Below are 26,989 nucleotides of genomic sequence, written 5' to 3' on the forward strand. Positions count from 1 at the left end.
TGGGAGTTTACTGCTCTGCTACAGCTGCTCACAGAACATTTTCTTAATACAAACTGTTCCAGAACAGCAGCAGAAATTGTTTTTTAGGAGTCAATTCTGTTTCGGTACTAATGACTTTTCTTTTTCTTCTTTTTCTTGTTACCTGCCAACACACACACACACACACACACACACTTAAGAAAAGGATGGGATTGAATGAGTCACTGACATGTCTTGCACTGACAGGGAGCTTCACATTTTTAAGGATATCTTCACCCACATTACCCCAAAAAACATATTTAGTGAAATGTCTTGTGAAATGTATGAACGCAGATAGTTTTTGGTTTGGTTTATCTGTCTCTTGAGATGTCTGCTTCCACTAAAGAAGTGAAAGGAATGTCTTTTTCTGAAAAGATTCGATTAAAAAAATATGTCAGCGGTAACATTTTTCCAGAGACAGTGCCCCCTGTTATTCTTCAGATAAAACAACAGGAAAATCACTGTTAGCTTGAACTGTTCACAACTTATGAACATATGCAAATAGACTGGGTCGACTATTTTGTAATACACAGTCCAGAATATCTAGGGAAATCAAACCAAAACATCTGTATGGCTCGATAATAGTTAGTAGTATGTTAGGAGTATGTTTTTTTTAAATTACTATTTTTGTAATATAAGCAATCCGGATATTTAACATGGTGTGTGTAATTTAGAATTTGGTTTTGCTCATATGTACAAATGCATAAATGTGTGTGCACATCAGATCATCTCCATATATCTTTTTTTTGGCACGTGCATACATACTCGCAGCCATTCTCGTTAAGTTTAAGCTGTTTTGGCTTGTTTAATGTGCAAAATTGAGCAGGAAATGAGAGAAAACACACACGTATACGCACAAGCACACAGTGGTACACACAAGTAAGCACAGAGGAACACTATACTAGAGTCATTTTTCCATCTTTTGCCAAATTCTAGTTGGACTAATATTATTTCCAGCTGTGCTGAAGCTCACAGCTAAACAAACAGAACACTAAAGGGCACCACCACCTGGCCAACAATGGTTGCTACAATTATGAGACACACACGTTCAAGCAAATCCTCAGATATGGTGATTTGGTGACACCCAGTGGAATCACATTGCCATTACAATTCTGATCACCAAGCCAATGTCAGGGAACTCCTCATTACAAAAAACACAAAAACAAACAAAACCTCACAATTTATGTATGCCTACAAATTAATAATCCTCATGACTCCACGGTTAACCAAACAACATCATTTAATAAATGATTTTGCAATACAAAACATCTGTGCAAAAATGTTCAGACAAAATACAAAGACAAGGCCTCTCTTGGTCAAAGGATAAACATGTAAACCTTCTGTAACGGGTACACTGTTAGTGAACTATAAATTTACTTGTATTTTGCTGTGTTTTTTTTTATGGATCTCGAATAAAACAAAAAAAGAAAAGGCACAATAATGATTTTTTTTTTTTTTTTTTGCCAAATACAAAAATACCTAGACTTGATTAAGATTCACAGTCTTGCGTATAAGTGGTTTTTGCACTGCTATATTAGTACACATAAATTCTTTACATGCTGGAGGTACAAACTCAGATGCCAAGGTAGCTCGATCTGCTTCAGAGGAACAAAAAGATAAAGTACAGAGACAAAAGACAGCAATAAAATAAAAACTTGTTGGGAAAAATTCAAATTAACTTAAATGATTCAAATAACCTTGGACCAGATTTGACATGAATATCTCGTTCTTCTTTCCCTTCATTTTGCTAATGTCACACAATCAGTTTCAGTCGAATAAATTATCTTGGAGTAAACTAAAAAAAAACTAAAAACTTTTCACTTTAGTCTACTGTGACTTGGAGCAGCTGCTTGTCTTACAGCTGTTTCTCTTCTAGTGACATCAGATAGTAGCCATGATTTTAAGGGTTTAAGGGTAGATTAACTAATTACTAAAGTCTATCTACATTCCACAAGTGTCAACTTGAAACGATAATAAGCAATAGGCAACAAGCTATCTTCACTGTGATTTCGGCTTTGCGCATCCACAGCGAAGTGCTATCAGCGTACCTTTGTGTCATGCTGGTTAGAAAATACAGCTGATTGATAGTCACACCAGCAGAGTGCAACAATCTGGGACACTTTTACGACCATTCAGAACCAATGATTGTCTACTACACAGGTACAACTAAGGTCACAAACTGTTGTCTTACTACTACTTCTAATCAACCATCATTAAATAATAACAGAAAGCTGAGGCATCTTTTATGTGATATTCGAGTAAATGCATCTGAAACCATACATGATTGACCTTTTTCTGGACAATGGACATGTTAAAATATAAATGCAGCTGTAATGAGACTCACTAAGGAAACTTTCTTTTTAAAACCTGCACTTGTCCTTGTTGGGATCACCTACATGTCAGTACAGCTGTTGCCAGGTGTTTATCAGTACCATACCACTAACCACAGATCACACAGTACTTTCCATTTACTGATACAGAACCAAATAAATGATCTTTTAAAATAAATCTTTCATGAAATTGATCTTTGCTGAGGTCAAACATTCTTCTATTTAACCAATTTAAGAGGACACATCGAACATCCTATTTATAGGATTTTTTGTTCGTGCACATGGCCGAGACCTTGTAAAATACCAACTGAAGCAGAGGTTTCATCTGCAATGAGCCTCATGTGTGTACTTTGTGTACTTTCATTCCCCTATATCTTGAATGGTTTTCTTTGTACAATACAGATGTTGAAATCAGGAAAAGGAAAGGACAAAGACATGAATACAAGCGGTGTGAATAAAATCTTCCTTCAAAATTCAAATACTGAAAAACTCTACCATAAAAATGAAAATACCCTATCCGATTTACAATAAAAATGTTCTTTTGTGAGGGCGAGATTTTAGCTTACATCATGGACAGTAAATTGACCCGAGCCCTCATGCGGTGAATGGAGTGTTTGCCCTGAGACCGGTCCAGTTTAACTGTGGAGGATATGAGCGCTGTGTGATTATATTTGTAGATCTGTGGAGGGTCCTCTGCAGCCAGCTTTTGAAGTGAGATGCTATATCCACTGGGAAGGTGGAAGACATTATGAGAGGAGAAAACGAGGACAGGGAAATGATAAAGGGGTGACCTGTGAAGGTGAGAGAGGAATGAAGAGAGGGTTTTCCCAGCTCCCTTGTTCCTCAGCCTGGAGCTGAAATTTAAAAAAAAAAAGGCAAAGAGGCCTGTGTCCATGATGCAAAAGTGTCAGATAGTCATGTTGAGGTTGCACAAAAAAACATTCAGGTGTCATTTCTGAAGGGACTTTGTATGAAAATGATGATGATGCAATCTGCCAGATCTCAGTGCTGGGGCGAGTATTGGTAACAAACGTATCACCTGTATCTGTTTTAGTTTGAATTCCAGCTGCTTTGATGGGGCGCTGTCACATAGCTGGGCTGCAAAAAAAAAAAAAAAAACTCAAGAGGTGGGGCACGTCACCTGCACGCCTTGTAATACTGGTGTATTTTGCGTAGGTCAGTGCTGGTCTTCTCAGTAAAAGCTGCTGAACCTCTCATTTGTTCAGTCTGCTGTTCCCATTCTTGTTCGCTTGGTTATTGCTTGTTAAATGCAGTTTCTTTTACTGTACAAGCAAAAGCACAGGACATTTTTGTGTTTTAATATGTCCAGAAACAAGCAAGTCACACCATGCTGAAAAGCACCGAAAGGTGATTGTATGAATGTCAGTGTTTCCTTCACATCCTGCATGAAACAGTTCATTGACTGGGTTTGTGACACGGGAACTTTTTTGTGGGACTGTAATAATACAAACCGTTTCTCAGGACACAGGATGGACTTGCTTCTATTTCACCTTTTACATTTTTTTCCTTAATAAAAAGTTCTTTTGAATATATATATTTGTATTTCATTCATTCATTCATTCAGGACTTATGTACCCTATTTACACAGAGGTTAAAATAATAACACAACATTTTGAAAACATGATAGTAAGTACACTTTAAACAATAAGGCATTAAAAAGTCAGACAGCTGTGTATATACTTGTGTGGCTGCAGCAGTGTTTCCTGCACACCAATCGTGTGCACAGGCCGGTTTCTGCTGAGTCTCCATGTGACCAGAGTAGAACTGTTAGACTGGGTCCCTTGGTGAGAGGCTAAACTTCTCAAATCTGGGTCCCAAGCAGGAAGAAAGTGAGTATCCCTCTATCTACAGGTCTGCAGTGATGACCGTGTCGTTGTACATCAGTACATCAGAATCAGCAGTGAGGAGCGCTGATGTTTGTGACGCATGGTCCAGTTGCCCCATCCCCTTCTGGCAAACTTGTCCATACACCTGAGCCTGCCCTCCACCGCTTCCCGGCATGATGCAGTGGGAAAGCAACGGTGTGTTGGCATCATGGTTGGAACCCGTAGTGGAGGGCACTCCGCTGACATGACCTGTGCTGGTGGAACCGCTGGCGCTGCTGGGTGAGCGGCTTTTGGGAGGGGGCAGGTGATGCTGGATGACCCTGGTCGGTGGGACAGGGGCAGTGAAGTGAGCTGGAAAAGCTGCATATCCTGGAGGGATGGGGTATCCATTGACGGGGATAAAGCGCTGGTGGGTCTGGGACACAGCCATGGGTGTCCAGGCTGTTATCGGAGCCATCTGGCCTGGGGAAGGAATAGCCTGGGCTGGGTAAAGGTAGCCTGCGGCAGCAGCGGCTGCAGCATAGCGCGGGTTGCTGAGGTTGCTGACAGGGCTGGCACTGAGCGAGGTGGTCTGGGTGGTGGCATTGCCTCCACCACCAGAAGGTGTGCTGGAGCTGGCATGGGATGACATCCCCTCCCAGGCTCGCAGGCGGGTGTGGATGTCCTTGAAGCGCGGTCGACGTGATGGTCCCTCCTGCCAGCATTCAGTCATCAAACCATAAAATCTAAGAGACAACAGAGTTAGTTTTCAGGAAATTGTAAGAATTTCTTTAGAAGTAAAGATGAAATTGTTCCATGTATGGACTGCATTGCCTTCTCATAATTCACTTCACAGCTTATGCTGATTAACCTGAACATACCTTGGTGGACAGTCCTCAGGGCAGGGCAGCAGCTGCCTCTTTCTCACCATCTCCATCACTTCCTGGTTGGAGAAGCCGTAATAGGGCTGCAGACCGTAGCTGAAGATCTCCCACAGCACAACCCCGAACGACCAGATGTCTGAGTCTGTGGTGAACTTGCCATAAGAGATGGCCTCGGGAGGCATCCAGCGGATGGGCAGCAGGGTTTTGGGCTGGAGGCAGTAGTAGTCTGAGGAGTAGATCTCTCTGGAGAGACCCAGGTCCGAGATCTTGACGTGGAGCTGTTCACCTACCAGGATGTTTCGAGCTGCAAGGTCTTTGTGGATGTAGAAGTGGCTTGCCAAGTACTCCATCCCAGCTGTCACCTAAGTTTATTAGTCAGAAAGAAATCAATTGTTTAAGGTAGCTGTGAACTGTGGCTGGTACACAGCACGGTGGAAGGAGCACAGAGAGATGACAAAACTCAATCAACTTCAGAAATCACCAATCCATTTCATATAAAAATAAGTAACTCCTTTCATATCTCCCCTACCTGTATAGCCATATGCAGGAAGTCTCCATGATCCAGGCTGGATTTCACAGTGCCATCCTCATCACTGCTGCAGCCGACGTCAGAGTGTGGTGAGCGCATGATGAGGAACTCGTGGAGGTCACCTTGGGGCAAGAACTCAAACAGCATACAGACAGGCTGCTCCTGGGTCACCACACCCAGCAGGCACACCACGTTTGGGTGCTGCAGCTCTGTCAGCACTGCGGCCTCCTGTAATGGAAAACAAATAGTATGAACTTCAAGCAAAAAGAAGATTTATTTTAACTAATATTTAGTGGGAAAATGACTTTTTATTTGCTCACAGCCTCCAGTTTTAATCTACTTTTTTGGCTGTAAGACATTTGTTGACACACCAAAAGTCTTCTGGTCTGTCATTTTTGCTCCTAACTGGCAATTTTGCGTGAATTTCTAAAATTAAATGTGGTACTAAAATAATCTACTGTTTTAAACTACAAAGGACTATTTCCCCAGTGGAAAGATCTTACTTCCCACAAGATCTGAAGCATGACTTGTTATATTTGCACAGAAGGTAAACGTGGTGGGCGATGGCAGACTGTATACAGCTAAAAATCACTGAGCAGCAGATTAATTCACTTGAAATAGTTCCAGAAGTAAACTGTAACTCGTGACGGATTGTCCAGATAAATATAGATGTCAAGGTGGACTGAAACAGATGACTCGTGAAAACATAACCCTCCCTTTCTATGCACAGAGAATGAGGCAGAGCCTTTAAGCAGCTATGTAGGTTACACACAGTTGAGTTTTGCACCTGTGTCCTCACCACTATTATACGTTCAGACATTTTATTTAACTTTGGAAGCAGGAAACTGTGGAGGCAGAGATTGTTTACCTGCTGGAAGTCGGTCCAATGCTGGGCACTGGAGATGTCCTTTAGGGTCTTTATGGCCACGAGCTGTGCCTGGTCCATGCCCGGCAGATACAGGTGACCTTTGTAGATCTTCCCTAAAGGACACTCTCCAAGCTCCTCCATGAAACGTACAGCCGACAGTGGAAGCTCTTTGGCCTTACTCTGCAGAGAAGAAGAAGAAAGAAAAAAGGAAGAAGTGAGATCAGCGGGCAGAGTGATGTGACAGAAAAATTTGATCATTATTTTCTTTGTTAGGCCATCACTCTTTCCGAACAATTCTCCTTGTATGGAAAAGAGATGTTGACATGAAGTTTACATTGGTGCTTCTAATTCGCTGTAGGCGAGCTGCCTAACACAACATCAAATATGTGTTTGAGTTGTAAAAAAATATAGAAAAGTACAGCCCAGAGAGTTGATAATTGTGATATTTAGACTCAATCCATTACATCAGTTCCTGCTGATGCCCTTTGCAAAGCAATGTGGGAAAATCTGGCAACACGATTAGAGCTCCAAGATGTCATTTAACTGACAGGTTAGCAGTTTTTAGGAAGACTAAAGCATTAAGCACTCTTGCCAGTGAAACAGGAATAGTTGAAGCTTTCTTTGCGAGGGGGGACATTGACTTTTTAGTCTTTCATTCTTACTGAGGAGGACGAGGAGGAGGAAACAGACTGGAAGTTTGTGAAGCTGTATCCCAACAGGACTGAGCCAAATTACAGGGTCACAAACTTTTTAGAATTCAGTTGGATTTGATCAAATCAGCTTCTAAATGAAAAAGTTATTTAACACCTGGTTTAAGCTTGAAACTCTGAATTCAGAGCAATGATATGATATAATAAAATCAAACAAACAAACAAAAACACAATTAAGTTGGTTTAAAATTTTAAAGTTTACATCAGCAAAGACTAAATGTTCCTTTTTAACAGCAAAACAATCCTTCATTACTTCAGCTAAACTCTCCTATGTTCTGTCCAGGTCATTTTTAGAGAATGACAGAGCTCCAGCAGGTGTGTGTGTGTGTGTGTGTGTGTGTGTGTGTGTGTGTATTTGTAGCTGTACAGTACTTGAAGATAAAAGGTGAGCCGAGTTTGGCAGAGATTTTCAGATTCCAGTAACTCTGAGATGAATAATGAAATTCCTTGGTGAGCAGTAGAGAGACACACAGGCCTGTATGATCTTTGAGGGGGGTGGTGTGTATGTGTGTGTGTGTGTGTGTGTGTGTGTGTGTGTGTGTATGTGTGAGGTGAGTGTGGGGGCCTGCTGAAGTTATGAAAGACACAGATGTTTTTAGTTATGGGTTTGTTTCACCCCTTCATTTCTCCCCACACCCAAACCCTCAGATCCTCCTCACACACACACACACACACACTCAGCAGGTTTGCGTGCGTGTGTGTGTGTGTGTGTGTGTGTGTATGTTTATGTGTGTCTAAATGGATTGTCACAGCCAATGGCCCCTGGGTGACCCTGCAGCAATGCCTGCTGGCTATAACTCAAAGTGGATAAGAGGGGTTTGGAAGGGAGACTTGGAAATTATCTACACAAATGACTGTATAATTTGAGGTTTTATCACTCATGAAAAAGTTTTTAAAAAGTAGAAATCAGATACAAATCCTCATTCACTTAAATTGTTTTGTACGTTATTTAGCTACCACATTAGATAGTGGAAAACTGCCCTTCTGTTAACGCTTTTTTTTGGGCTTATGAAATCATAAAACGGATGGTTATGCAGCCTGATATGTGTGAACCATATTTCAAGCTCTTGTTGTCCTCAAGGACCATATAAAATTCACTGTATAATTCCATAACTGTATGGTTGTCACTCTGAAATACTTTCTTTGATCTCCCACTACCTTGACTCTTTGCATATACAAGGTAGTCATCTAAACACAGCGAGGAGAGACTCCCTTTTTAGGTCAGCGAAACGTGTGCTCCATTGCAAAAAAACAATATAAATGGCAGATATTAATAGCTTCTGATGCTTTGGTGACATTTTGCGGTTCTTTCTACAGCTATTGATGGTAATATTATACACATTACCTTGAGCATCAGCTCTGGTTTGCACAAGTAGACACACTGTCTAGATATCACCCCCCGCCCCCCCTCCTTCCCACAGCCTCCACCTTCACCACCACCAAAATTATGTGGAAAAGATAAACAGACATGATATGACTCAGTGTGCAACCTTGAAAGAAATATGATACAGATCCTAATGTGAGCTATGTGTTGGCTGGCAGAGCAGGGGCTTGATGATCTACATTACAAAGAGGTTCTGTGAGAGAGGGAGGGGAGGAACGAGAGAGTGAAGGATGAAAAAGAGGTGAAGAGGTAAAGGGGATGGAGGGAGAGACAGAAGAAGAGCAACAAAGAGAGATGGATTAAGTGAGAGCAGGAGGGAGAGGAGGAGTGTAGAGGCATGAGATGTGGAAAAAGAGACAGCGGGAGAGAAATAAACAGAGAGGAAAAAGAGCTGCAGTTGAACATTCCTGGACCTGCTGAGCTCTGATGATAGAGATCTGAAGCTTTGTCTGAAACAGGTCAATTTCACACACACTCCAGCCGGTAACCCCAGCATGCTGCGACGTATCCCGGTTGACAGAGGGATGTGTCAGTGTTTTGACTTCTTCCTCAGTCTGCTCTTATGACAAACAAAGCAAAGGTGCACTGGTCTAGATTCAGCACAGCGGAGGCCAAAATTCTGTGTGAGCAGGATTGGGAGGGTTACTTGAAAAACAAATCTGATAACTCTATGAGATGGAACAAATTACATATGCGATAAGGCTACAAAGACCCAAATTGTCCTGTGTCTTGTAATGAGTCTGTTAATGCAATAAGGGTGTGTTTTTAACTTATTTATTTATTCATAGTTTCTTTTTATGTGTATATGGTATATACCATATATACTGATTTAAATATCAAAGCGGCTGGAGATTCGTGAAGTGAATTGTAAAAATGTAAAATTGTATTGTATGTACGCGTGATGAAAATATAAGAAATTGATACACTTGCTAATCACCTTTAAAACATGTCATAAGTAACCTCATCAAAGTATTACAATATTAAAGTAACTTCATATTTTTCTTACTTATTGAAGACTGCAAAATAAGAGGATAGATGATTGTTACATATTCTAGAAGACCTTAGAAAATAAACATTTTTTAGCATAAAAAATGTTGTGTCCTTTGCTCAATGTATTTTTAAAGAGAAACTTGAACTATATTCAGGCAACAGACATCACACATCGAAGGCCCTTTTTTGCTCTAAAGACCAAATAATGGCGACCAAGTAAAAGCACACTTTTTTTCCACAACAGGCCATGATAATGTATTGCATTATCTATAACAGATTATAACGACCTTGTTTTTGTATACTCTGTTACAGATGGAGGACTATCACGTGTGTGCAGTGCAAAAATGTGGACTGTGAGGCCTCCATGAGTCCTGGTTGGATTTTCACAGTTAGTCTGGTTCGTGTAGGCTGGCGTGAAAGCTGTCAATCAAACGCCGGTGTAACCCAAACAATCAAACCTTTCTACGTGAACTCTGCTGCAGTGCATATGTGGATCTTTCAGGACTAAATGATGTGTATATCCATCAGCATATACGCTAATGTTGAATCATTTGGTAACCATGTGTGTCAGCATGTGAGCGAACCGTACAGTAACTATTCCGTCATCGTAATATTAATGTACTGTAAAGATCCGTCTGTACATTTCATTTTAGTCTAATTTCTTCCTTCTGTTGTGTAAACATGGTCAGAGCGGAGCACGTCAGAAACTGAAAAGAAAAGACCCTAGTGTCTAAGTCTCAGTGAGGCAGATCACTTTCCCCACCTACACTGTGACGTGCAGTGGGTGCAATGCTCTACCTTTGGCTTGTATGCAGTTGTGAGCATGGACATCTCAACATTTTGTCCCCGGACTGGTTTCTGCTGACGAGGGGCAGGTGGCCTGGAGGACTTCTGGTTGTTGCGGCACACGCAAATAAAGAAGAAGAGCAAGGCAATGGCTAATGGGATTGCCACACTGGGAACCAGTATGTACAAGATCTCCATGTTGCTGCCGCCAGACTTGTCTTTATGGTCTGTGGAGATGGATGGAAAGAGAGGAATAACATTAGGTATATTAGTTATTGTGTGATTGGGCAATATAATGTGATAAAGAGACATACTAGAGAAGAATTATTATTTGATTAGTCAACTGAGAAATAGAATTCTTTGGATTTCCTAGCGTCTTACCACAGATGGCTATATCGCAGAGCTCCATGCGGACCCCCTCATCCAGTGTGAAGCACCAGGGGGCCTCGTGTTGGTTCCCAGGGTTGCGGCAGTATGAGTGCCCTCCGTTGAGCTCCGGATAGCGGACGGCCAGATACGTGTGACTGTGGGGGTACTGAGAGTTCCACGGCTGACACTGACGCCCTGACTTGGTCACACTGACTGTGCCTCTGTAGTCTGCACCGCTGTTGTTGTAACACTTGTGATCTTGGGGAGAGGAAAGTGTGGTTGTGTATTAGATGAAACCAAACAAGAAATAAAAACTAGCTCTATAAGTAATCCAGTATAGGTAATTCAATCTCTTCTATGCTTTCATCATTCAAGTTTTAATCATGTCACTTTGGGTTCTGGGAAGTTGTGCTGGACATTTTCTTTTTATAGACTAAATGATTATTAACATATAACAATATATAACAAATATTAAAAAGAATAATCTGAAGATTAATCAACACTGAAAATTATCGTTAATTGCAGCCCAAAAAAAGTTTTTCTGATATTGCAGTGTACCTGGACTCCTGCTAGCATTTACAAGAGGGGCCACAAGGATACCTCTCCTCATATAGTAATAATTATAATGAGCACTATTAGCAGTAGTAATATAGAAAGTCTTACTCTTGTTTATGGGCTCGGCCATGGGGATGCCAATCCTTAGACAGTTTGCAGCCTCGGGACTGTCAGAAGCAGCCAGGTCCTCACAGTTTGGCAGCTTCAGTCTCTTCAGGATGATGGGATTTGAACGGGCGATGATGTACTCTGTCTTACACAAATCGTTCTCCAGAATCTCACACTCGTCCTTACACAGATCACGAGGTTTGTCGGTTCCAGAGCTGCGGTCGCATGTCGGGAAGGCAAAGTGGCAGAGGGAAGGGATAGCAAACTGGGAGCAACGATCAGACAAATGGTTGGAGGTCCCGATCATGGTGAAGGCCGCTGGAAAGAGGGGACACAACAGTAATATATTCATTTCATCAATTTCTCATCAACAACCCAGTCTGGCATCATAATTTACTCCCACTATTTAGGAGATTCAGTCCCCAGGTCTTCTAGTCTGCGTGTCAAACTGTCCTTACTCCCTGTGCCAGGGGTGTGTAATGTGATGTGTAGTGTAAAAAGCACCTTGAGTGGTAAGAAGACTAGAAATGCATTACAGTACAGTCTATCTATATGAATGTTTTTTTATATATATTTAAGAGATGAGAGACTGAATTATGTGATATATTTTTCTTTCTTACATTCACATTACTTCTAACTTTTGAGTATCTAAACCCATAAAGGATCAAAGAGGGAGACTGACAATGAAAGCCGCAGCAGTAAATGTATGATTCATTGTCAGACTGTGCAGTTATTGCAAACATGTGTTTTGCTGTGGCTATGATTATCAGTGAAGCAGCTCTGTGGGGGGTGGAGGAAAAGACAAGCGTTTATAAAGTGGATAACTGAAGAGGGCAGTTATCCAAATGTTCCTCTAGCACATGTTGCTTGAATAAAATTATACTAAAGCTCAGTGAAAGTGATATTAAATCTAAAGGTGGTGAATAGCTACCGAATGTGGATTTTCCAGGAAAGAAATGTATGATTCACAGTCTTACTGTAGGCTCATTACAACACAGTGGCATCATAAATCTTAATTATCACTCGTCCTTGATGTTTCAGATTAGAGTCTGAGTTCATGGCCCCCTTTTGTCCCTGAACTGCTCGGGGGAGAAACTGACAGCTGCATGGATGCAATCAATAACATGCACATTAAAGTGACCTCTGAGGACATATGCACGCAAACACACTGAACAAAAACACAGAAGCAGAGACACAGACATGTATAACAGTATGAAACAGTGGGCCACTTGTGCTCCATACGGAGCGGTGACCCTGCTGAACTTCCTTTGAACTCCAATGTGACGTCTTGTTTTCTTCCTACTGCACATTAGTTAAGGTTTATCTTAACAGTCCTCATTCACAGGTGGCTTTCATTGATTTAGTTTATGCAAAAAAGGCAGCTTTACAAAAGGTGCTCTGTCAGCTCTGGTGCAGGGTTTGGCTAGTCAAGACAGAAGTGCTAAATAAAAGGTGAACTAGTGAACTCACTGGATGTAAGCAGGCTGTCAGCTTTTCCTGTCAGACACAAAACGACTGAGAGGAAACAACTAGTCTGTCCTAAAAAACAATGTAAGGCTTTACTGATCTGGTGGCATTCAATATAGATGTATATATTTGGAATTAAATGTATAGATCAAAGCATATAGTTCTCAAACGAGCAGAATCTGTTCAGAGAAAAGAGAGAGAGAAAAGTGCTGCACAATAAAAATGTATGCTGTATGAGTAGAAGTACATTTAGATACTTGGGGTTAGGGGTTAGGGTTACCCAATTGCACATGATGCATGTTTCTCACCTGTGATCTGGGTCTCGATCTCACCCTGCATCTGCAACGAGTCCACGAAGATGCTGCGGTTACCGATGAAACGGGCGCAGGCTATACCTCTGTATGGCTGGCAGAATCCCTCTTCATCAAAATCCTCCCTGAGACGTATGAAAAAAAAACAGAGGAGAGAGTTTGTTTACAGATATCTCACAATTTTATAACATACAGTATGTCTGAAGTATTTATAACTAGAAGAGCGAGGCGATACTGCAGTTAGAGATACCACAATACACCAAATGTCCACTAGAGGTCAGTCTATGTTTGAAAATGGCGTTACTAGTTGCACTTCAGTAGAAGGAAATGCAGTTTCTTGTTGCTGGTCTTAAACCAAGAGGTGTCTCTTTGCTTGGCCAAAGATAAGTCACATTCAACTCATAGGCAATCATCTTAAACACACACACACACACATACACACAGAGACACCAGTTCACGGCACAGATGTAAACCGCATTAGGAATTAATGTTGGCTGTTTGACTTTATTCCTGTTTATGGCAGAGAGATGTCATCATGAGCCATAATCTGAAACATGTGCAGAGAGGGAGAGAGAGGTTGGGGGAGTTGATGATCATGTTTTTACAACTTTTACTTCCTTCGTAACTCCTGATTTCTTTTGGCTCTTTTCTACATTTTACGTAGTTATTCTCCATTTTTGCCCTTCTTTTTTAATCTGTTTATCTCCTTCCCTCTTTCTTGTTTGGCCCTGTTCTCTCACCTCCCTTATTCCCTATATACACTCGGTCATACATGCACACACACACACAAACCACATGCTGACTAGCAGGCTACTCGCTCAGTGTGAGATCACTGTGTCATGTGCTTTAAATTGTGCCATATGAGGACTTTAAGACCAGGCATAACCACAGTATATAGGGGAGTGCGTGATCCTACTGTGCATGCACACACATATACACAAAATAACCTTGTTGTAGCTGTTGGCAGATGGGCACATCCTCTTGCTTCAGACACTACTACTTAAGTAATGACAAACAGAAGCACTCCATTTGAAACTGACCAGACTGTGACACTTTGGAAAATGCTTACCACATTAAATAAAGGGGGATTAAAGTGGATAGATGCAGTCTTTAGCTCTGATTGGCTGAGTGAGGATAACATAAATAATAATAAACTGAAACACACCGCTCCATTTCACATTGTGTTTAACTGTAAAATAGAGCCTCCAGAGGCTTAACGCTTCATTATCACCCAACCATGTCTGCTGCCTTTGTTGACTGACGGTCAGGTAGTTTACAACGGATGTGACAGTTTGTGGATTACAACAATGACTCCACAAACTGCACTAAATAGAATGAAAGAAATAAAGATGACAAAACACACAACACACAGCACACAAATGAAAATCCATGTCGATCCAAACACACACACACACACACACACACCCTGGTAACGCCAAGGGTTTGGTGTGATTACGAGGTCACTCAGTTCCCTCTCCCTGAGGAGTGTTAAGTGACAGAAGGGCCAAGGTCAGCTCTCTCTCAATATCCCGGTCTGTACCGGTCTGTATCTAAATGGGCTTTCCAGACATGGACACACATATTCTCTCACATACACTCACACACACACACTCACACCCACCCACCCACACACAGGGTTGTAGCATGCAGACACACACACACATATATATTTTGCATATAATAGCATCACTTGCTTTGATGCACATTGGCGTGTAGTGATTCCCTATAAAGCTAACATAAAAATCTGTTTTCCTATATGTCCTCAATCAATCTTTTTTTGTCACTTGTGAGGACATCATGAGGATAAACATGATAACACACACACACAGACACACGTGAACACACATATTCTATCGGAACACAGAGAGTTCTGGAATACAGTGTTCCAGAGTTCTGAGTTCCATCACTAGTATATAAGTCAGTGTCCACAGTGTGACTACAGAGAGATTGTCTGCACTGAACTACTAAACAGTTTGCCACAAAACCTCCCACTCCAACCGAGGAAATCTCAAGACAGAAAACTCAGAAGAAGAGAAAAGAAAGAGCAACAAAACAAACATACCGAGCTCATCTGAAAGATGTCTGAACAAAGACAGGTAAGTGAACCATAAGAGATTTAAGGACTAAATTGGTTTGGAGATGAATTTGCACACTTTTTTCAAACATGCTAAAAGTTTTTAGTGAAGTTTATACGTGAGAAAGCATAAAGAGTGAGTTTCAGTGTGAGTTGGAGGACAGTACAACATAATGTGTCGATGTAAGACTCATTTAATTAGAGAAAAACACCGTTTCCCTAAAATTCACCTTTTTTTGTTGCTGTTTGGAAATACAAAAACTAAACAAGTTTTAGAGCCCTGAATCAGAACATACATACAAAAACACAAATATTGATGCAAATCATGATTATCACGTACATTGTTTGCGGCACTAAAAATGAAAAAACAGTGTTATAATTGACCATAATGAATAATATTCAGAAAACATTCATACAAACAAGTACAAAATTGTGTCGAAAATATCTGTACAAATGATCATTTGGACACAGTATACATACAGTATATATGATATGTATCATACTGTAAACAATTTTAAGCCTAAATGTTTGTTTGGACTAAATGATTCCACGATATTGTCTGCACACCAAAAACTTGTTTGCATTTTCCATACAAAATTTAAAACTATAGCACTACTGCTTCTGTTTATGTCCTGTTAAAGGTTTCATCGCCTTTTCTAGCACAGCTTACAGTTTTCCAATCTTTGTGTTTCTTCTCCAGATTTCCAGTTACATGGAAAAGGAAAAGAACATGGACAAAAGGCCCTGTTCTCATACTTTTTCCATGGACTCTTTGGCCCCTGAGATCAACAACATCCCTGTCTCAGGGTTCATCACTCACACATCGTTGGATGATGATGAGCTGATGCAGTGTGATGACCTCTTAGATAAAAAAGAGCTCACCTGCTTCAACATCCACGAAACCATGAGTCTGGAAACCAGATCATTGCTCTCCGGCTCCTGGTCTTGCAGCACTGACTCACTTCTCTCAGAGGTCATCACCTCATTTGATCAGGATGTCAATGAGGTGATTAAAGCAGTATGCCAAAGCTTTTTTGAGAACATGGAGACAGAGGCAGTTAATTCTGAAGTGAAAGAGGATGTCCAGAGCACAGAGAGCATATCAACCTCCAGACTGACCACTGGGTCAGATAAGAGCCTGTCTTCTTCTTCCACCGAAACAGTCATCGCTGAGGCAGCAAAAACAATTGTCTCTTTGGTGATTGACGAAGCTGTAAAGGAACTGGATGCCACTGAGGCTGCAAAAATGCTCATCTCTTTGGTGATTGATGAAGCTGTAAAGGAACTGGACGCCACTGAGGCTGTAAAAACACCCAAGGACATTGGTTCTCTAAAGACACTGCAGTCCACTGACTGTGAAAAGGTGCTAGAAGACACTGATACTCTGCAGAGGTCACAGAGGAAGAGGTGTAGAGACCAGAGAAAGGTTCATCCAGCTCCACATTCATATTTGGATGAGGCTGTCAGGTCACCGAGCACTGACTGGACAATTTTTTGCACTGGAGAGAGCAAACAGGGCTCTTGTGGTTCCCAAGAGACAACTACCTTTACCTCCTCCAGTGGTGATGAAAGTGCAGACCTGAGGCCCATTCAGCGAGATTTGGTGGACTGCACAGTGGACGAAGACCCAACTAGAGTTGAGAAAACCAAAGCAAAGAAAAGCAATCGCTTCTTTGACTTCTTCCGCAACGTCTTTTCCAAGGTGAGGATGCATTTACGTGAAAATTCTTGAGTCTTCATGAGTTATAAAAAAATTGATCTTCTTGAAGACATTGCTTGAATCTTTTGTTCAACTGTAGATGTTTATTTTCTTTTTTTACTTCCCCAGAAAAACATTAAAAAGAAGAAGAAGGAGGTGGCTGTGGAAGAAAATCACTCCAAGTGGCCTTCTTTTTGGATGCATGTGATGCTTTTGTAAGGACCGGGATCAGGACCAGCTTCAGCCACTGGCCTGATAATAACTTATCCCTGCTGTTGTATTGATGGATAAAAATACATCAGTACGATGTACATTATACTATGTTTTAACTATATCTGTTTCTCTAAATGAATATCAATGATTCTAGTTGTTGGACACTTGCATTTTACTTTATCACAAACAAAAACCACAAACAAAAAAAGATGCTGGAGGAGGCTGATTCTCTAAAGACACTGCAGTCCACTGTTAGTGAAAAGGTGCTAGAGGACAATTCTCTAAAGACACTGCAGTCCACTGACAGTGAAAATGTGCCGGAGGAGGCCGATTCTCTAAAGACACTGCAGTCCACTGACAGTGAAAAGGTGCTGGAGGAGGTTGATTCTCTAAAGGTGCTGGAGGACACTGATAGTCTGCAGAGGTCACAGGCAAAGAGGTGTTTCAGTGGAAAGAAGAGAAAGGTTCATCCAGCTCCACATTTATATTTGGATGAGGCTGTCAGGTCACTGGACATTGTTTTGCACTGGAGAGAGCAAACAGGGCTCTTGTGGTTCCCAAGAGACAACCACCATTACCTCCTCTAGTGGGGATGAAAGTGCAGACCTGAGGTCTTCATGATTTATGAAGAAAAAAATCTTCTTGAAGTCTGAATTTTTTGTTCAACTGTAGATATATTTTTTTGTTTGTTTGTTTGTTTTTTATTTTTAATTTCCCCAAAACATTAAGAAGAAGAGTGGTGGCTGTGGAAGAAAATCACTCTGTTGTATTGATGAATAAAAATACATCAGTATGATGTACATTGTGCTGTGTTTAACTATGCCTGTTTCTTTAAATTAAGACTTCAATATCAGTGATTCTAGTTGTTGGACATTTGCATGCTACTTTCTCTGTTACCTACAAACAAGACACACTGAATATACAGAAAGCTTGACAGGGCTTAGTAGAGTCTTTAAACCTTTCAGAAAAAAAACCACAGCCTTTAATATTTAGAAAGATTTCCATAACCTGCGAGCAGTTGTTCTTTGCTGGTATCTGGAAGAAGAAGAAGCAGAAGAGTCTTGGGGATTCTGGAAATGCCCTCAGAACAGCCGTATTGCTAAATCCTCAATGACTACCAGGGGTATTTTTTATTTTTTTAGAAAATCACATGCACTGTGACTTGAATCTAATGGTAACAGATGAGACTTGCTCAATAAGGCAGCGAGGATATAGTTTTCGATGTGTGATTGGACCTCTCATGAAATATTTGGTGTAAAAATGGCTGGAAATGTCATTAGATATTCATACCCAACGAGGCAAAGCAGGCCACTGCCCAGGGCCCCCAGACCTATCAAGGCCCCAAAAGCCCCAGATTATTGTATGTCTACTGCCTTTTGCTAATTCAATTATGTGATGTTGCACCACAAATGTAACATAATTTCAACCGAGGCAGATCCTGCAGGATGACCTGGTTCTGTCATATAGGAGTCATGTGCTCACATTATACATACTTATAAATAACATGGTATTAAAGTTATCTAATTTAACATCTTGGTGATAGTTAAAATCCTTTGTATCTCTCTCTCTCTCTCTCCATACACACAAACACACACACACACACACACACACACACACACACACGCACACACAACTAGGAACAGTGGTCTACATGTTGCCAGTTCCATGGAGATATGGTAACATTACATTTATAGCTTAATACAGGTTTAAGCAGATTTTATCCTTGGGATATGTAATTTCCTACTAAAATGTGGATATCAATAATAATGAGCTCATGTTGTGGTGAGCCTGCAGACGGCTTAGCACCCCTTCTTCAAGCCACAAACTCACAAACTGCTACATCTTCAGATATTTTTCCTTTGGCTAAGATAGGTGAAAATCATGTCTGGCATTAAAGTTGTAATGGGAGAGTCATAATAATAATGTAAGAAAAAAAAGATGCCACTGTGAAAAAATGGTTGAATGATTTGAGGGATTACTGATTGATTGGGCTGCAACCATTTTGAATGTAATGAAGCAGAATATGAAAAGGCATCTATAAAGCACACACACACACACAAAGAATACAAAGTAAGGGCTGGAGTGTGTCCAGGCAGCTGAGAGGTTAGTTTGGTTGTGCGTCACAGAGGATGGTGGACACACACATCCATACTAACATCAAGCCACACACAGACAAGTAAATGACAAGGGAGAACAGACGATCCACCACAATGCAGCCAGATCCCCGCAGGCAAATTACAACTCTGGCCAGCCCGAACGGCCTCAACTGAACCATCTCAGCCCAAATCACAAATCGCCCCTCACTGCTTTTTATATTTTAATTTCTTTCACTCTCCTATAAGTCAACTTATATTGAAAGCCATTTCTGAGAGGGATAATAAAGTGTTTGCATCCTGTCCAGTGCAGCAGAAATGACTTAAAATATGTCTAAAGAGAGGAATGATACCCATTCCATCTCTTTAGACACAAGACACATCTAGAATAATCACAGTGGGACATCTGAGGTTTTCAGAAAATCTTTCTTGAGTTTTGTGTTTGTGTATCCATTTGTTTCTGTGTGTGAGAGAGAGCTATTCCAGGCAGGGAGAGCCAAGTGTGGTTGCTATTTGTGTAAACAGTGGATGGCTGTTCAGGCCTTTTATTTTACACACCAACGCCACGGGGCCTCTGTGTAATGTTTTATAATAGTTAATTACAAGGAGAGACTTTTCCCTCCGAGCCCCAATCTATAATCCAGATCTAAACTGAAAGGCGAGCCACACCACAGATCCTAAACAAGGTATTGAGGACATTGATTCATTGTCCATTTACATTTTTTCCAACCTCATTATTTATTTAGTGAAGCGTTTTCTAAGCAGCCATGCTCTTTTTCCAGCACCACCCTGATTCACATCCATATGGTTACATACATTCACACCTGGGTAGTGCCAATACAGTAAGACCAATTGCAAGTCCAGCGCTTGAGACTGTCTCAGTGCCAGTTGTTTTGGGGCTTTTTAATACATCCTGATGGGTTTCTGAAACTATGCACATATGCAGACCTAAAATGTATCCTATTAATCAAGAAAAATATAAATAGGTTGGTGTGAAACGTTGAACTCTTGAAGAAAGAGAAGTTCAACATCCATCCTATCAGAGGTGCACATAAATAGTAAGCCAGTAAATATTAGCAAAAAGAAAGGTACTATCTGCAAGGTACTAACATACACAACCAAAAAAGTTGGGATGCTGTGTAAAGTGTAAACAAAAAGAGAATGCATCAATTTCAGAATGAGTGCATATTTACATGCATAAATGTCTTGTCTTTGTACTGTATTTAATTAAACACAGGTTGCACGGCATTGAATTTGTTTTCATTCATGTTTTATACAGAATTCCAACTTTTTTGGAATCAGGATTGTATAATATACACACCTGAGTATTTATTTAGCTGTTGGCCCTCAAAGTCACACAAAAAATAAATTGCATACAGTTGCATTGCAACACTTGTTTGTGTGCTGTTCTTTCTCATAAGCACACATGCATGAGCATATAAAGGAAGCCGAGATAGTAAACTGATAAACAAGAAACTGATGACAGGATGAAGTGGGCAGCTTTTGCTCGCGACTGCAACAATGAGATAACTGAACATTTCAAGATAGATGTACCGTAACTAAACACAGCAGACACAATAGAACACAATGACACAGACATAGACAGTTTGAAGACTGAAAGAGAGAGTTTTTCAAGTTGAGGTTGAATGTTAAGCCCACAAAAATGGATGATTCATTTGGCGAGGCCACACTTAATTATCCACAAGAAGAAGTGCAATCTGGCATTAAAGACAAGAGGCTGGATTTCCTGAAAGATGTGGAGTCTCACTTTTTTCACTATCTTTGCAGGAAATCCTCACTTCACCTCCATCCTTCTCTTTGTTTCCCTCCACCTCCGTCTCTCAACATAAAGCACAAATGACTTTGAAACACAGGAAACTTCAGACTGCAGCAGGGAAGTGCAAAGAGCAGAGAGAAATCTCTGCAGTGCCAAAGCTTTCTGACAAATGTGGTGATTCACTGGTTATTACATAAATTACATAGCGAAGCGTCCAGATTTCTTTACTTTGTCTCATTGTCAGTGTGTGATCTATCCAAACCCCACAGCTGGAAATCAATTTGAGGCATCGTTATTAAATTTGAGAGTATGCAGAGAAGAACTATGTACTAAGTACCTTAAATACCTCAGAAAACATCTTAAAAAGTGTGGGACATTACTACTGTAGCACATACTCTGTTTATTCCAGACTAAAGAGAACTCTCCTTGTGATTTCATTGCTGGATTCATACGTTATGTTTGGATTATGGAATATATCTTTAGGCCTTTAGCATGTAAACTTGGGTATTTCTCACCAAGAAACTGTGGGCTGGTTTGATGGGTTTGTGTTGAGTTTTGGGGTTAAGGGGATGTGAAACTCAACGCTCTTTGTTGAAGGGGATATAGAAAGGATGAGATTTGAGGGTGAGGAGGCAAGGGGCGGATCCTGATGACATTTCAGATTTCAGGGTTTCGTTTCCAGGAGCTGCTGTGGGTGCTGAGTGAAGAGGAGATGAGCTGCCAGCAGCATGAGGTCACAGCTGTTGAATCCTGATTGGGGATGCCCCTCAACTTCTGTTATATGTGTTTTTTTTAAACATACACTGTGTACTCTAAATCCCAAACTGTGGTGACTTTTCAAAATGAGCTGGGAGACAGTTTTGGAATTTGAGGCCACAATTCAATGCTTTAATACCACAACAGTGTTTTTGCAGAATTTAGGTCCTAAACTAAAAAGATTGAAAGGTATGAACTGGAGTTAATTACTTAAATTAGTTTGCAGTAATGCATCATTCAAAGTCTTTTCCCATGTTTTCAGCAACTATTTTCCAACATATTTAATGTGTTTTGAAAGATATCTCAGAACTGCCTTTACATGGACTTTAAAGTCTGATTTTAGGTTAACGTTAAGGTTAAAAAGTTACGTTAAAAAGTTACGTTAAAACGTCAAAATACACGAGCGTAGGCTGACCCTACTCAACAATCTGACTGGAGAGTTCACACAGGAGGCAAGTTTATAAGAAAATTATTTATTGTTAAATGCTCTAAAGCGTACCACCAGTGGTACTCGTACCATAGTTTGAGAACCAGTGGTTTAGATCATCTGTGTATTAGTTTCCTGTGAAATTTGTGTGAGGTAACGTGACGTACCGAAGAAATGTCATCCAACACAGATCACAGTTGGAGTTAATTATGTTCTTGGGCTCAATATCTCATTGAGATGCAACACTTTGTTTTGAGTTTTTGGAAACACGTGTTCGTGTGTTATGTGGTGATGTCCAACAATAAATCAAAGACACTTGTGGGTCTGGAAAGGAACGGAACAGGCAGAAAGGATGAAAACAATGGACAATCGCATGGTCACTGTCCTCAAGACAAGGCATTTCCTCTCTGGAAGTCTGACACAGATGATAAAAAAAAAAGATGAGAAAAAATAAATCTGTTCAGCATTATTCTGCCTGTTTACAATTATACAAGGTACTACAAAATTAGTCCTCAGCAAAACATAAATACAGGATGTTGCCAATGTCTCACTTTTGAAGTTTTATCTGTGCAGTGCTGGTGAAATATAATCTGATATTCAGAACAGCCAACAATAACTAGGCCAGTGATTCATGGGTTGGACCGTTTATATTGGTTTCTGCTCATAGACGATGTAACTTAATTATCATAGGAGAACCGAGAATGCATGTGTGGCTGCAGTGTGTAATGATCTCTCACTGACAGGGAGCCAAAATGGCCACCAGAGGCTGAGGTTGACTGGGGTCTGTGGCTGCCAGTGGCCCGTGACCGCACTGGGAATGAGCAGCGAGCGAGGGCGCTGCATTAGGATACAATGGAGAAAGGACGAGCCCTCCTGAGTCCTCGTGTTACTTGTGCTTATTGACTGCAACAATAGAGTCTTCTGTCTGTCTGAAGGATGGAGAGATTGAGAGTGTACTGAAAGAGGAAGGAAGAAGAAACTTAAGAGATGATGTGGAGAGGACATGAGGGATGGATTTTAATTTGTGGGTTTTTCTCGCATTACAAATATTTTAAAAATCCTCAGTCCGTTTTTTTTTTTTCACTATAGGAAGAACTTCAGTAATGAGTAGTCTTGCTGGTTTGGCTTTCTCCTTTGTCTGTTAACCACATTGCATTGAAGTAAAGATGTAACGTGGGCATGTTGCTTCAAGTACTGGTGAGAAGATGAAAGACAATCCAGGAAGTCCAGTTTAAGTAATAAAACTATGAGTATGAGCTCTCACCAGAAACCAGAACATTGCACTGCGGTTTGTAAAATTATGAGACTGGATATAAACAGTAAACAAGTAAACAGTACAAATACTGTGCTCATGTTACAAAGTAAACCAGAAATCTGCGCCCTGCAAGTATTTGATTGGCCAATGCAGAGCATTGGCAACTTCTTTCGTTAGATGACCCTGCGTTGTTTTTGCCAGATACCCTTGGATTGCAACCCCCAAATGCGCTGATGGACTGGCCTCATTCAAATAAGGCTGCTGTATTTTTATACACAGGGCTATAGTCTGTCTAAACATGGCCTACAGTCATGGTAGTTCTTGTCCTAAAATATACCATTTCTAAAGAATCGGAGGAATTTTCCCACAAAAGACAAGCGGGCACTGGTTTGTTCAAACAGTAAACGCTAAAGCTTTTATAAAAAACTGGCTATGGTTGAAATCCTCTTGATCTGAGATAGAAAGCAAACATGTATTTATGTTAACAAGTAGCTTGAATGCTGATCTTATCTAAAACAGTCCACAGAATGACTCCCAGATATAAAATGCTGGTGTTTGATATTGTTGGACTGCTGAAGTATTTGCTGTAAGTCTTAGAGCACAGCAGTCTGAAAGTCACGACTGTGGAGATGCTGAAGACTTTTAATAACAGGGTTAACACATACATGGTGATTTGACATGTGGGGAAAGACCCTACATCAATCCTGTCACTCCTCACAGTGGTCCTGACCTGGTGACATCACTTCCCTGGAGGACTGCAGGGTATCAGAAGTCCAGGTAGGGGGAGGTTTTGGGGAGTGAGGGTGTCAATCAGCCTGTCAATTATCAGGATAGGAAGGCTATATGTTTCCTAAAACCTAACATAGACCCAGTGGTGTTTAGACAGCCACACACACACACACACAAACAGAGCACAGGGGTTAGACAGTAGAATCCATTACTTCAACCCAAGACGCTGTGTTAGTGGGGGCTTCGGGAGGGGGCTAGATTTGTTTGACTAATCACTGACTCACTTGTTGTAGAGATCACTGAAAACAAATAAAACAGATGGGGAATGGAGAAGATCATAGGGCAAAAAACACTAACAAGAAAGTAAAAATGAGGCACAGAGAAAAGTGAAGTCAGAGAGAAAAATTGGGAGAAACAGATTGAGAGATAATTGAGGAAAAGACGGAGACTGAGGACTGGAAACAGTTAGGAGCTCTGGGCATGAAGTCTGACTGCTTTTCAACAATGTAGTATGTGTGTGTCTGACCAGAACTTGATTATTACAAAGCATCTTCTATTTTTATTTCCTTGCTGCGCTTTTATTTATCTTGCACCCAACAAGATAAAGACACAGCCATCTCAATGATATGGATCGACTCTATCATGCCTCAATCACGGAGGTCCAATGTGACATGAAAAATTCTTTGACTTACAAATATAGCAGTTTGTGATCTATAAACCCATTTGCCCCTGAAGCACAAACTTCATTCCTGTTTCTTATTTTTATTGCTGTTAAAAATTCCTGTCTTTAGTTTTTCTTAACAGCATTCCTTGAATTGACTCCAGGCTGCATTGAAACATCCGTGTGGAAATAATAATAACAGGAAAAGCAAAGAGAGCACAAAAGACAGAACAGGGGAAAGAGATAGCCAAGAGCGAAGCTACTTCTGTGATTTAGACAGCATGTAACCCACCCACCCCTCCACACACACACACACACACCAACGCACACACACTTTCCTGCATGATTTACGACAGCTTATTGCCTAGATCACAGATCCCAATCTGAACACACAAAGGCAGACACTTAAAAAAGACAGGAGGACACATGTTTTGGCTGACTGGCTACTGACTTAAGGAACAAGAATACACATGTTTGAACACAAGCGTGGCTTGCTAAGGAAAGTGGAATAATCCTTGATGAGTGTGATTAAGAGTCACTAAAGGCATGTACGGTGGGGAAGGAAAACACTGTTGCACTGTGGAGCCCATAAATAATCCCTCTTTACACACTCTGCCATCAAAAGGTGTGTGTAGGACACAGAAAACAAACAAAAAGTGCTCAAGTCTGGTTAAAGGATATCCACATTAATACATTTGCACAAAGTCGTTAAATAACACATGATCACACTGTGCTTTGTACTGTATACCTTCGTCCAATGCAAGCCCCTGAAAATCTAACTCTTGGGCTTCTCTGTAAACATCAATTCATCCATCGACAGTGGCCTCATTATACCAGAATGCATTGGGGCTGTAAGACTGATGAGTTGCTGATGACTTTTTATGATTTATACACTAGTTAGTCTTTCTCTTGACTGGAAAACTTCTTTCTCTGCTTTATGGATCACTACAATTATTCCTTTTTCTGCCTACACATACAACCCACATCCGAAATTCAGAGAGTTCAGGCACGTTGTCTGAGGTTTCTTTATGGGAAACATAGGAAGGATATTGCTTGATGAAGTTGCAATAAGTGATTCTGTTAGAGGTTATACCGTTGCCAAAAATCATAGAGAAGACTAAAACACACACCTTGACATTTATCAATGAATGGATAAAATAACATACAGGCCACACACAGTCTGACAGCTTTTTTAAAGCAGTCTGCAGAGGACATGGCCCCTGGTCCTCCAATAAGAGATAATTTACAGGCTCCTGCACTCTTAAAAACAAAGGGGACTAACCAGAACATTATTCAGCTGGTACAAAGGCTAGACATACACAACTCTCAGAGTTGTCACCCATATTTACAACACGGTCTATATGTTTGTATTTATGTGATTTGTGCTCTTCTGTGTGTTCATATGGACTTCCTGCTAAGAGTCGCCTCAGTGTGGAAAAAAAACTGCTACAAACTGATAGGGGGGAGAGAAACACAGACGGGGGATGAGAATGCAAACTAAAAATATCTAATCATCATCATCATCATCTAAGTGTTTAATAGAAGAAGAATAGAATATTTTGTTTCCTATGCTACAAACTTCACCCTCCATCCCCATCATTGGATCTGTCCTCTGGCTGCATTGCTGTCTAACAGGCTGGCTGACCAGGAGAGCCCACCCACATGTTGGCCTTAAGGGACCAATTCAAGTTTCACTGACAACTGATATTTTTGCATAATGAAAATGATTTTATCTTTACAAAAACATATTTGGGAGCAAAAAATAGGCATGTATACAGTCGTCTAGAATGCCTAAACGAAACGTTCTCCCTTTCATGAATTATTTTACTGTCAGCACCTTCTGGCTGCCTGAGATTGTTCATACTGAGCCTTGCCCCATCCTCAGAGTTCACTGTGAGGCTACTGGGAGACTATCTTGGCTTTATTCCACAGACATTATTAGCTTTGTCAAATGGAGAAATGACAGACAGTGAAGTTCAATAGCCTGTTGACACAATGTTGTAAGTGCACATGGTACAGTATAACCCACTGAGACCTTACAGATAAAATAAACTGATTTTGTTCTGGATACATTTGTCTGTTACTACGAGATTTAAAAAGAGCCAGCCACAAAATCAGGAATGAACTGCATACTGTATAAGTAAAATACATACTTAATGAAAGGGTGGTC

The 26,989-nt window shown here is 40.7% G+C and overlaps 2 protein-coding genes across 3 annotated transcripts in view; one reads left to right on the forward strand and one right to left on the reverse strand.

Moving 5' to 3' along the window:
- Window positions 1-1,240: 1,240 nt before the first annotated feature.
- The window catches only part of ror1 (receptor tyrosine kinase-like orphan receptor 1), a 123,947-nt gene continuing 98,198 nt past the window's right edge, over window positions 1,241-26,989 (reverse strand). For both annotated transcript variants that reach the window (XM_019265246.2, XM_019265245.2), the window contains 8 exons: window positions 13,133-13,260; window positions 11,358-11,675; window positions 10,707-10,952; window positions 10,338-10,552; window positions 6,456-6,635; window positions 5,588-5,815; window positions 5,056-5,420; window positions 1,241-4,920 (listed from right to left, as the gene is read on the reverse strand). In XM_019265246.2, the coding sequence (XP_019120791.1) occupies window positions 4,215-4,920; window positions 5,056-5,420; window positions 5,588-5,815; window positions 6,456-6,635; window positions 10,338-10,552; window positions 10,707-10,952; window positions 11,358-11,675; window positions 13,133-13,260 (2,386 nt within the window). In that variant the 3' untranslated portion in view covers window positions 1,241-4,214. The remainder of the gene's footprint in view (window positions 4,921-5,055; window positions 5,421-5,587; window positions 5,816-6,455; window positions 6,636-10,337; window positions 10,553-10,706; window positions 10,953-11,357; window positions 11,676-13,132; window positions 13,261-26,989) is intronic.
- Window positions 15,044-17,398, forward strand: LOC113748026 (uncharacterized). The gene is made up of 3 exons (XM_027290513.1): window positions 15,044-15,231; window positions 15,910-16,911; window positions 17,038-17,398. The coding sequence occupies exons 1-3, from the start codon at window positions 15,214-15,216 to the stop codon at window positions 17,125-17,127; spliced, it is 1,110 nt and encodes a 369-aa protein (XP_027146314.1). The 5' UTR covers window positions 15,044-15,213; the 3' UTR covers window positions 17,128-17,398.

Source organism: Larimichthys crocea, chromosome XVII (assembly GCF_000972845.2).
Source record: "Larimichthys crocea isolate SSNF chromosome XVII, L_crocea_2.0, whole genome shotgun sequence".
Lineage (NCBI taxonomy): Eukaryota > Metazoa > Chordata > Actinopteri > Sciaenidae > Larimichthys > Larimichthys crocea.